The sequence below is a fragment of the Neolamprologus brichardi genome, chromosome 6, assembly GCF_056152115.1.
Source record: "Neolamprologus brichardi isolate AB-2024 chromosome 6, ASM5615211v1, whole genome shotgun sequence".
Classification (NCBI taxonomy): Eukaryota; Metazoa; Chordata; class Actinopteri; order Cichliformes; family Cichlidae; genus Neolamprologus; species Neolamprologus brichardi.
In genome coordinates this window covers 13,237,078-13,248,990 of record NC_142109.1, presented here as the reverse complement: position 1 = coordinate 13,248,990, position 11,913 = coordinate 13,237,078, and the positions used below count along the sequence as shown (strand labels likewise).

Sequence of the window (11,913 nt, the reverse complement as noted above, 5' to 3'; positions counted from 1 at the left end):
CCACTCTTAAGGACTGGAAACAGAGAGAAAAGGCTGAGTTTTGCTCCTCTACTGAAAATCAGTGGCAGCAGCAAGTCTTGTAAAGTGATTAATCCAAACTTCAGGATGGAGTTATGAACAGGGAAAAGTACCATCAGATTTTGATCCACCATCACATACTATCTGCTAAGCATGTGATTGGCAGTCGCTTCATTTTTCAGCAAGACAATGCAGTAAAAGCATACCTGGATAGAAAAACATACAATGGAACACCATCAGTCATGGATCAGCGTCCCCAGAGCTGGGACTTCAAGGGGTGTGGGATCATCTTGAGAAAACAGAACGAAAGACAGCCAACATCCAAAGAAGAGCTTTGAATGTCCTTCAAGAAGCCTGGAGAACAATTCCTGAAGACTACTTAAAGAATTAAGAAGAAAGTAAGCCTAAAAGAGTTCAGGCTGTGTTGAAGAATAAAGTTGGTCATACCAATTTCCCAAGCAACATATAAAGAAATAAATAGTGGCTCAAGACTTTTGCACAATACCTGTGATCTATAGCATCTGTGTCTCTCCTGCATTGCTTGCAGTTCTGGTAATGGCTGCTCTCTAGCTCCATGATTAACCAGCAGAGGACATGTGCAGCTGCCACTGTGCCATCAGTTAATTGCACTGCAGCCCAATAACAGCTACTAGGTTAAACATGTCTCTAGAGGAATGTTTATTTTCAAGGCTTGTAGTGTGTTCCCCATTAATATGACCTGCATCTGCATAATCTACTGAAGTCTGGAGTGCTGACTTTTCACTCATACTAATGGTGTTAATTAGCCACGCGAGTTGTTTGGTTTTTGTTGACAAGAGCATCACCGCACTTTCTCATTAAAATCTCCACCCTTACGGCATGTTCACAAGCAACTACACAGTTCCCCAGATTGGTCTGGGAATGATCGTATTACTCTGCCATCGCTCTCACCCACGTTTAGACCAAAAGCACACCGCAGCTGTCCCTGCGTACCTCTGTAACAAGCCCCACGAGGCGGCACCTTAGGCCACCTCAGAGACTGCTCACATCCGTTCAGGCAGAGGTCCAAGTCAACAGGCCCGACCCAATAAAGCTCACAGAGCTCCCCGCTGCCTGGGAGCAGCCTCTCAGCTCGCCTCATAATTATTCTTTGGGCCCCGTTAAGAAGCCAGAGACTCTTTCCTTGCCCCATTACTCACACAGAGAGCCAAAGATGCTGCATAGAGGCTCCCCAGGCTGCACTATCACAAAGCCACAGCGGTGTAGGTAGGTAGAGGCGTACGTGCAAACAAACGCTCGGGCTCAAGTTGTATTTTAATGTTAAACATTCCGTCACTATCACCCACACAAAGTGATTAAGATGCTTTTCTCACAGAGAAACAGCTTGAAGCTTTTAGCTGGATAAAGGATAAAAATCCTCGATGTGCTCTTAGATTCAATCACTCCTGTGTTTGTTTAACGGGATCTAAGTTGTTTTTTTGGGAGGGGGATGCTGATATGGCTTTTGGGTTTAGACATGCCACTTTGCTGCCTGGGATTTCATTCATTACCACAGACCGGGAGAGCAGCCTTATTACCTGCACGTGTGCAATGGTTGGTTCAGAAGGAGAAGAAGTGACAAAGCAGCAAATTACAGCTTTTAAATAGGCAATTTGTGTGCTTGTGGGGAATCTCGGAGGGTGTGGCGTTTTCTCAGGTTCCTGCGACCGAGCATAAGGTGAAAATAAACTTGAGCCTAGATGATGACATTATCGGTAATCTAGTTCTCACTCATCAAGCATGCGAGCCAACCACTCACACGAGCACTGAAAAAGTAGCAATCATTAAAGAGAAAATGAGCCAGAAACCTGTCAAATGTTATACGCTAACCCGTCATCCCACGAGCCGCATCTGACGGCGTGACGTGGAAATTCAGGATGGGAAGAAAAAGAAAATCCACGGTGTGTGACGCTACCTGATGGCAACATTAGACAATCTGCTGCACGTCTTACAAACATTTATAATATATGCCAACGTGACAGTGACATTTGCTTTAATTGGGTTATTTGCACAGTGATTAAAATGGATCATGAAGGACAGATTTCTATATGATGAATTATATTTCACAATGTCTACTACAGATTTATGGGATTAGGCGTGACCGTGATGCCAATCAGCCCATATGCTGGATTTTAATAAACTGGAGCCCTGCACTGAATCTATAAATCTAAATAATTAGCCAACAGAAGTAGTTGTCAGAGCTGGTACATGTCTTATTAAGTAGAGAGAGAAAACAGGTACATATATCAGTATCAAAGCTAACATGGGGCTGATCTCGCATGGATAACACTTTAAACTCCAAATGCATGGACGCTCACGCACACCTGCTCTGATGCAAACGAGCTGTTTGCTTTTTTTGTAATTTATGATCACATCGCTCTTGTTGATTTAGTAAGCTGCCTTAATTCAAGGCGCTGTTGCTACCCACATTTATTCCACAAATAAAAGAAGGAGGGAACAATACCTGAAATCAACAGGAATCTGTGGTCGTCTCTGGACCTTTTTATGAGAGCCTACATTTCAAAGCCTAATCACCCTCTTTTTATTCATTTTAAGGATTGTAGCTGCTGCACACAGTTTAGCAGAAATGTAGTGCTTCAAATCTTGGTTAGTACAATAAATGACAAGCTAAAAGGTTTATTTTTATGTTTTTGAAATCCTGCTAAAGATGCACCTCAGTAGGCAGAACATTTTGGGTAAACAACAGTGAATTTGCTCTGTATATACACTGTAGTGTATATTTAAAATGATCATTGTTATTACATGGGGTCTGTTGGGGGCCTCTGTAGGAGCACAGGGGAGCAGCAGCACAGCCTGTGAAGCTCACGGTGAAGCAGCTGTTTATGTAATTTTGGCTGCCACAGCACTGCAGAGCCTCAAACAGGAGATCAGGGGAAGAGACTGCACTGGAGGGGTGTGGACTGAGGGAAAGCATGAAGGCAAAAAAGAGCTGCCATGCAGTCTTTCAAACAACAGCTCCATCTAGTGGTCAGCACAGATAAAATAAAAACAGGGGTATTCCTTAAAGTTTGATTTAGCGGTGACTCTTGCTCTTAATTACGTCCCGCTCCCTTTGTAGGAGCTTGTGTAAGAACTTGATTTGAGGCTATATCTTATAATACTGTCAAAGCTCTGTGGCTTAAAAACACTGCAGTGAATAGTGAGAATAGTAAGAACGAGAGTGCAAATGGACTTAAAGCAGATTATAAAACCTGGATTACAATTAGGATGCCAGTTCCCTGTCTTAGTTAAACATCTTTATGAGTTTTAAACCAAGGTTTGCCACGAATAAACAGAATCTCTCAGTTACTATGTCACTAGGTCTCTCAGTTGTGGTTTAAATGTTTTAGCAGTCCACAAATCAAAGATGCACAAGCGATATGAAACTTGACTCTGTCATACAATTATTATATCTATATATAGTTTAGGTCATTTAAGGATGCCACAGATGTTGGTGTCAGACAGATTTTCCCCACACAACCATTTTTTTGGTTTAAAGAGAATGGTCTGAAAACGAGACAACACCCAGTGAGCTGCAGTTCTCGGAAACGCCTTGTTGGTCACAAGAAGCGTCACAACTGGTTCTTGAAGACGACAGCGAGCTCTCTGTACTCAAACGGCCTCCACAGTCATCAGATGTCAATCCAGTAGAGCACCTCGTGGTGGAACGGGAGATTGACATCACGACGATGTCACAAAAATCACTGAGGAGTGATTCTAGCACTTTGTTGGAATTATGCCACAAAGAATTAAGGAAGTTGTAGTGCTCTGCTTTGAATGTAATTTTTATTAGTCCAAATGTTTTACAGCTGCCATGTACGATTAGCTTTACTTATGTTTCAAAGTAGTTCAAAAGTCTTCAACTGTCACAACTGGATAGAAATTGCTTTGACAGTTTTGAGATGTGTCCGTTTCAGATAACCGAGGACTGCCTCGATGGTGTTGTTTCCTTATCAAAAATCCCGATGATTAAACATACTTGGAGGGCATAACTGGAGAGAATATATGTAGGTCACAGGTTAAGCGCAAGAGAAATGATTTCTTTAATTGTTCTAAGATTGGAAAAATTACAGAAAGAAGTGCAAAGAACATAAAAAGAAACTCCAGAAAACAAGCGGGTCACTTGTAGATGGGTTTGAGGCTGGATTTTATTTAGTCCACTTTAAAATGTACATTTCTCTTGAGATTCATTAAAAAAGATAAAGCATTATCAGCTTTGCAGTCCATTTCACGAAGAGACTGCAATAAAGGAAAGAGTGAAGTAGGAGGAAGATGACTTAGTAGGCACATCTTTCAAACGATACATGTTAAATCTAATTGATGGCAAAATATGTACAGCTATGAGTTGTTTTTTTTGTTGTTTTTTTAAAATCACGTGGTAGCACATGCTTGGGATTTCTGCGGGAGAGCCGAAAGTCAAGTCAAGTAAAGCAGGGATGTATGTAGGCAAGGACTTTCCGTCTCTAAAATATGCATCAAGTTGACTGCACGAGGCAGTCAATTTCCCAAAACTGTATGCCAGTTCAATTTAAAATAAATTAAACCTAAGTGGAGAGAGAAATGAGGAAGAGAAAGGAGAAATGAACCTGTGAAACTAATTGACCGCTTGTCAAACGAAGCATTTTAGCAGACTTTAGCAAATGTTCCTCCATATCAATCAATACTGAGCTAAAAAAAAAAAAAAAAAAAAAAAAAAAGGGGGGGGGGGGGGGATGGACAAGACATCCACCTGATACATTAACTCCAGAAATAAATTAGAAATGGAAAGTTGCATTAATATGCATTCATAAAGAGTACCTGATTTTTCTCTCTCTCTTTCTCTCTCTCTCGCTTTGATACCTTTGCATAACTTAGAGAAAACCTGTCACGTTCTTTTAAAAACTCACAGTAATTCATTCATTTATCACAAGTGCTGATACCATCGAGTCAGGTACAGGATTCTACCCTGCAGAATCCATATACCTTAGAGTCAAACATGCTGGATATTCCATACAAATAAAGGACACTTTTCCTGTTTATATACATAACACTATTGTACAGTCTTTGCACTTCCATTACAACAGATCGAAGCATCTCCACTTACTGAATAAATGGAAATCGAATCATGTTCAGTGGATTAAAAACCTCAAGTGAATCCGAAGCTTGACTTTTAGTACAGGTGCCTACGCAAGTGGAAGAAAAATCTAAAGTAATGCTTCTCTGAAATTTTGTCGTACTGGCTTTCCGGTTTGAAGTTCGCCTTAGACACAGTTTGGGGTCAGTTTCCTGAGCTGCTAACAGTGTCCATGGTAACTTCACCCTGCTCAAACAGCAGGAAAACAAAAAAACAAAAACACAACACCGTTAACGTGCTATGCTAACGTTTAGTGTTACGCTGACAGAGCTGTGATCATGTTATAAAGTGTTCTCACTTGCACTCCAAAACGACATCAAACAGCATTACAATTTTTAGGAAATGTTAACTCTGGATCAGCCCACAGGCCGCTAAAAGGTGAACGACGACATAACTAATCCGGAAAGAAGGCAGTGAATGTTCAAAGTTGGTGAGTCTGCTCAGGTCAAATCCTGCAAACAAGTCCAGTCTTTCCTCATGCTCTCAAACTGCATACAGCTTATTCCTGGACCACGCCCCTTTCTACAGCTGTACACACAGCGCTCCTTTAAGCCCGACAGCAGTGTAAACTAAACAACGTTGAGTGGCTATGACGCTCCACTGGCTCTTACACACTAGGGATCTTGTTAGGTTGGAACGAGACAGCTGGATCGTCCCAAAGCGAAAACCAGAACCAGCATTAGTGTGGAAGCTGTGGCGTTTTGGTAGTTTAGAGTGGGTTGGGTGGTGGGGTTGTGTTGTTGGGACAACAGGGTCACTTGGGTCCTTTGGAGGGGGTGTCTGTCTCTGTCAATTGGCGGCCATCGCTCCAGGCCTCCCGGGTGCTCTTAAGGGCCTGTGTTCGTTGCTGGTCCACAACTACATAGTCGACACGCTCGTCTGATGCTGTGATGCCAGTTCCATTGCTTTTCATCTGAGGAGAGATGAGGTCAGTCTTAAAAGTTTGGCCATAAATTTCCTCTGATTTAGAACGTGTGGTTTGGAGTATGGGCGCTGGTAAATTCCTACCTTCCTAGGTGGGGTAGACTTGCCAGAATCGAGATCCAAGTCCAAGTATTCTACCTGCTTGTCTCCCTTTGGTTTTACCACAGGGCTACTCCCACCGTCAGCATTCATGGGCGGAGCGAGCTTCGTGATCTGCGTAAGTCAGAAAAGGGATTTTTTTTTTTTTTAATTGATAGCAGAGTCACAGAGAAACACAGCTCATACTCAAATGCACCAATGTGTTGTCACAATGTCTAAAATATTCATGCAAATGGGTTTAGGTCTGAGAGCCCTAATCTAAGAGAGAGGGTGTTTGTGCACGTAGGGTTACAAAAACTCGTCATAAAAAGTGCAACTGTTGGGCACCAGTTTACCTCACTGGGTGAGCAGGTGCTCATATGCCTTGCGGCCGCTCACTCTCCCTCAATTTACTATTTACTCTTTCCTGCAAGGCTGTCAAAATAGAGGCAAAAAAGCCCCCAAAATATATGCATTTTTTAAAAAGACTGCAATTGTAGAGGAATGAACATATTCAATCAGTGACCATCTTTTCACGTAATTTGTCCCATTACTAATAATAGTTTCAAACCTTTAAAACAAAGAAAATTTCTACTTTAGGCATAGTGACAACAACTTGGGCCTGTAATTAGTGTTAATTCTGAAATACAGGTACGATGGAGAGATTAATTCGAATTAGGATGGTGACACAAAACTAAGAAATTCTAACTGTAAGGAAAGTGATGGTAGATAACGTCTGAAAATTCACTGCAACCTTTATATTCAAGCCGCGGCTTGTAGGTGGTTTTTGCACAGCAAAGTCTTCGTACTTTCTCAATAGCACCCAAAAATGACAGGGCGGGCTATGCACGTCTAACCTGGCAACCCCTGCTCACCTCCTCTATGGTGTCAAGTTCCTCCACCTCCCTCTTTACAGGGGTGATGGGGACTGTGCAGTAGAAGGACTCCTCTCTACACAGAGTAAGAAGAAAGTTGCAAAGGATGAAAGAAAAAAGGAGGAGAAAACAGCAGGTGGTTAAGAACAAAATGCAGGAATAAGGATGGCGATGGTAGAGAAATGAGAAACTAGGGAGAAAGCAAGAAATTAACAAGACTGATAAAAGGTCAGGAGGTCAGCAGACAATAGTAAAGCAAACGTTGGAAGAAAGTAAAAAAAAAAAAATTAACAGCAAAAAAAAGAAAGGAAAAAAAAAGGAAAACTGTGAACCGATTACCCAAAGTGTAAGAGAAAGTATCCCCGTAGGTAGAAAAGTCAGCTCATATAATAGTATCATTCTTCAGAGAGAGCAGTCAATTTTAAATGAGACCCATTAACTTCATTTCTTAATAGCCAATATTCCAATTTAAGACAACACCTGAAAAGTAAATGAAGAGAAAGAAGGAGCATAAAGAAAGCAGAGCAGGGCGAAAGCAGAACTGCAAAGAAACGGGTTGAAGTGGCGAGGAGTCCATCTGCAACAGCCAGTAATTTGTCCGCACTAATGTGTGGCTTAGGGAGAAGAGCACTGGAAATGGGATTTCTTAATAGTTTCAGTAAGCAATTACAGCTCAAAATTGCAAGTTGCATGGTGTATGATCCTCCAAACTGTCTGCCTCAAACTAAAGCTTCTGCTGTGATTATTTGTGTGTTTGCAGATTTAATTTAAACGAGATGAAACTGATTGCAGACACCACAAAAAAAAAGACATTTATCAGATTATCAGCTTTGATTATCTGTGAATAGAAAAAGGAAGGAGAAAAGTAATCTCTGTATCAGAGTATAGTTGTGTGTTACATACTGCTTCATCTGTGGACATATTAGGGTTCATGGCTACGTAATTCGGTTCAGTAGAGTCCTCGGAGTCAGTGCTGGAGGCCGTGCTATGCACTGACGGGGGTCTCGTTGGCATTGGAAACCTAGAAGGACTAAGCAGCATTCACAATGTTTACACACTGACTTCCCAGAAATTACAGTCTCTGGTGAGCACAAAATATAATACAGACATAACAGCCCAAACCCACTGCAGCCAGAAGAGTCCCTACAGCACCAAAGCACACAAATAAACCTCATCTCAGATAAGCCAACAAACTTCCTTCAGTATAATACAGAATCCTGTTTTATGAGCAGTGCTACTTTGGTCACAGAGTGACTACAGTAAAGCATGAAGTATTAGTGCCTACATCTTTAGTTAACTGGATCTACTACAAAAGGGCACGTTCACACCAAAAGAAAAATAAACTTTCACTGCATGTTGTGGCAGAGAGTAAAAAAAAAACCAGGACAATCCAGACTTAACATTAGCTGCTATACACATGCAGTATGTTTAAGGTTCTGAACAGGGAGCGAGGGACGGTGTGTCTTCTGGGACAATGATCTTGCTGCAAAGAGCTGTGTGAACATGCCCTTATTTGTTAGCCAAACACTGAACTATAGAAAAGCTGAGAAACGCCTTAGGTACTTACTCTCGAGCGAACGACCGTGTCACAGGTGAGCGGACAGGTGTGCTTGGCTCATCCCATTCTGGCACTGGTTTGATCTCTAGTGGGGCAGGTTTTACTGCAGGAAGGAACACACAGCAGTCAGCCACTGCTCGAGAAGCATCCTTAAACTGTACAGGGTGGGCCATTTATATGGATACACCGTAATAAAATGGGAATGGTTGGTGATATTAAAGTCCTGTGTGAGGGGGCAAATTCCTCAAGATGGGTGGTGACCATGGTGGCCATTTAGAAGTCGGCCATCTTGGATACAACTTTTGTTTTTTCCAATAGGAAGAGGGCCATGTGACACATCAAACTTATTGGTAATGTCACAAGAAAAACAATGGTGTGCTTGGTTTCAACGTAACTTTATTCTTTCATGAGTTATTTACAAGTTTCTCTTTGTTCACAGCCATTGACATGTCGAAGAGGTTAACACGTAAACGCAGTAACCGGGTCATTGCAGCAGATTTCAATGCAAGAAAAAACCCTACGAGACCACCCATCTCCCATGCTACAGTTAGCAAACTCCTTGCTACGTTTCGTGAAACTGGTTCAGTGTTGGATTTGCCAAAATGTGGATGCAAGAAAACTGTCACTGATAAAGAAACATCAGTGGATGTCCTAGCTTCATTCAGCAAGAGCCCACAGCGTAGCACTCGCCGCATGTCACTAGAGAGTGGCATTAGTTGAACATCCCTTCGGTGGATATTAGCTACTCACAAATGGCACCCTTACAAACTCCAGCTACTGCAGCATCTCAACGAGGATGACCCAGATTGGTGCACAGAATTTGCAGAATGGGCAAAACAAAAACTGGAACAGGACCCTCAGTTCACGCAGAAGATTTTGTTCAGTGATGAGGCAAACTTTTATGTGAATGGTGTTAACAAACAAAACCACCACTATTGGTCTGACACTAACCCACATTGGATGGATCCCTCCAAGACTGTTGGAACAACAAAAGTGATGGTTTGGTGTGGTATATGGGGTACAACGATAGTGGGTCCATTCTTCATCAATGGAAACCTCAAGGCCACTGGATATTTGAAATTGCTACATGATGATGTGTTTCCCTCTTTATGCACTGAAGCTGGCACGTTCCCTGAGTTTTTCCAGCAAGATGGTGCACCACCACATTATGGGTGCCAGGTCCGAGCATTCCTAGATGAGCAGTTTCCTGGAAAGTGGATTGGTCGTCGTGGGCCAGTTGAATGGCCCCCAAGGTCTCCCGATCTGACCCACTTAGACTTTTATCTTTGGGGTCATCTGAAGGCAATTGTCTATGGTGTGAAGATACGAGATGTGCAGCACCTGGATGCCTGTGCTGGAATTTCTCCTGCCGTGTTGCTATCAGTGTGTGAAGAGTGGGAGAAGAGGGTTGCATTGACAATCCAACACAATGGGCAGCACATTGAACACATTTTATAAGTGGTCAGTAACTTGTTAATAACTCATGAAAGAATAAAGTTACATTGAAACCAAGCACACCATTGTTTTTCTTGTGGCAATAACAATATGTTTGATGTGTCACATGGCCCTCTTCCTATTGAAAAAACAAAAGTTGTATCCAAGATGGCCGATTTCTAAATGGCCACCATGGTCACCACCCATCTTGAGGAGTTTGTCCCCTCACATATACTAATGTGCAACAAACAGGACTTTAACATCACCAACCATTCCCATTTTATTACGGTGTATCCATATAAATGGCCCACCCTGTACATAAAAACTGACAGAGGTCAAGAGCAGCATAAATGTTTATATTTTGGAGATCTGTGTGTGTATTAAACTGCACTTTTAAATAGGGATGGGTACCGGTATCCGGTTCTGACATAAACGGTAGTAACCAGACCAAAAAGCAGCGCACATTTCGGTGCTTTTTTTCCCTGAGATGTCATACACTTTGGATTCCAGCCAATCATTTTACCTTTGCAAGCGTAGTAGGCGGGCCCAGGTACGTACGTACAGATTAAAAACGCCCAATGCGAAGCGATCAAAAGTCTGGCTGTACTTCACAGCAAAAGATGCAAACTCAGCAGCCTGCAACAAGTGCTTTAAGCTGATACTGTGCAAAGGAGGTAACACCTCAAATCTGATGAAACACCTGGCGACGCATAGCGTTTTTTTTAAAAGCCGAGAAATGCACCGTATTTGATAGCTTGCTGCGAGACCTCACACCGTGCACATCTACTGTGGGTGGGTTGCCTGTTATCGGACCCGGAGTTAGCAACATCCCCCAAAAACCCGAAGAGGAGAGTCCTGGCCCCTAGCCCTGCCAGTGTAGCAGAAATGATGACGGATGATGATGGCAGCAGCAGCCGTTCTTCTCTGGGTGAGTAGCTTAATGTTGCTCGTGTGTAATTTACGTTGAGTACGCTAACCACGTTATTACATTAATGCACGTAAGGTGAACTAGCAAACACCGTCGCAGTTACATGCGGCTGTCTTCTTGTTTGATGGCAGATACTCCCTTCACCCTGGCCAAAAAAGTTAAAATAACCAAAGAAAAAGTGGAAAAAAGTTAAACATGAGAGGTTTTTGGACAAAGTTTGTGTTTTTTTCATTGTTTAAGCACTGCTTCCAGCCAAGAGTGATACCATATATGCCCTCTAGCTGCAGAAAAGGCTAACATTGTTATCTTTTTACAAAAAAAAACAGCTAAACATGGGAGGTTTTTGGACAAAGTTTGTGTTCTTCATTCTTTAAGCACCGGTTCGAGCACCGTTTAAGCACCGGCACCGTTTCAAAAGTACCGGTTTAATACTGGTATTGGATAAAACCTAAACGATACCCATCCCTACTTTTAAATGACAAAACCATATTCAAATCTAATCAAACCAACATTAGAACTAAAAACGTTAAAAAATTAAAAGTTTGGATTGTAAAATGATCAATAACACAAATATAAGTTAGTGTTATTTAACATCTCATTCATATTTCTTCATGTGATTGCACTCAAAACTATCCTTAACCAAACCAGAACCTATTTTTTGCTTTTATGAAACAGTGTTGGAATATTTCAGATGTAAACCTGAGAAGGATGAGCCATGTGCTGCTTGCATTGTGATAAGTGCCCAGTGTGCAACTCTGTTTAGATGTTAGCCAGGGATGGATGATTTCCCAAAGCTTCTTATAAAGGGACTGGACTAAATGCTTTAAGCAGGCAGTGGGTGAGAAATGTGAGGAAAAAACTATATAAAGTGTCTTATTATGGTAGTGGGCAACCTTGCACTATAGTACTGGTTCTCAGAGTTTCTGGAAGTCTTCTGATGAGATGAACTTCTTTTTTTTTTTCTCAT

The 11,913-nt window shown here is 41.9% G+C and overlaps 1 protein-coding gene across 3 annotated transcripts in view; it reads right to left on the bottom strand.

Annotated features, from left to right (window-relative positions):
* Positions 1 to 4,155: 4,155 nt before the first annotated feature.
* The window catches only part of gab1 (GRB2-associated binding protein 1), a 54,970-nt gene continuing 47,212 nt past the window's right edge, over positions 4,156 to 11,913 (bottom strand). For 2 of the 3 annotated variants that reach the window (XM_006796036.3, XM_006796039.3), the window contains 4 exons: positions 8,594 to 8,687; positions 7,930 to 8,056; positions 6,158 to 6,286; positions 4,156 to 6,062 (listed from right to left, as the gene is read on the bottom strand). In XM_006796036.3, the coding sequence (XP_006796099.1) occupies positions 5,904 to 6,062; positions 6,158 to 6,286; positions 7,930 to 8,056; positions 8,594 to 8,687 (509 nt within the window). In that variant the 3' untranslated portion in view covers positions 4,156 to 5,903. Of the gene's footprint in view, positions 6,063 to 6,157; positions 6,287 to 7,026; positions 7,103 to 7,929; positions 8,057 to 8,593; positions 8,688 to 11,913 lie in introns of all 3 variants that reach the window. The other variant, XM_087841708.1, reaches the window with a different exon arrangement.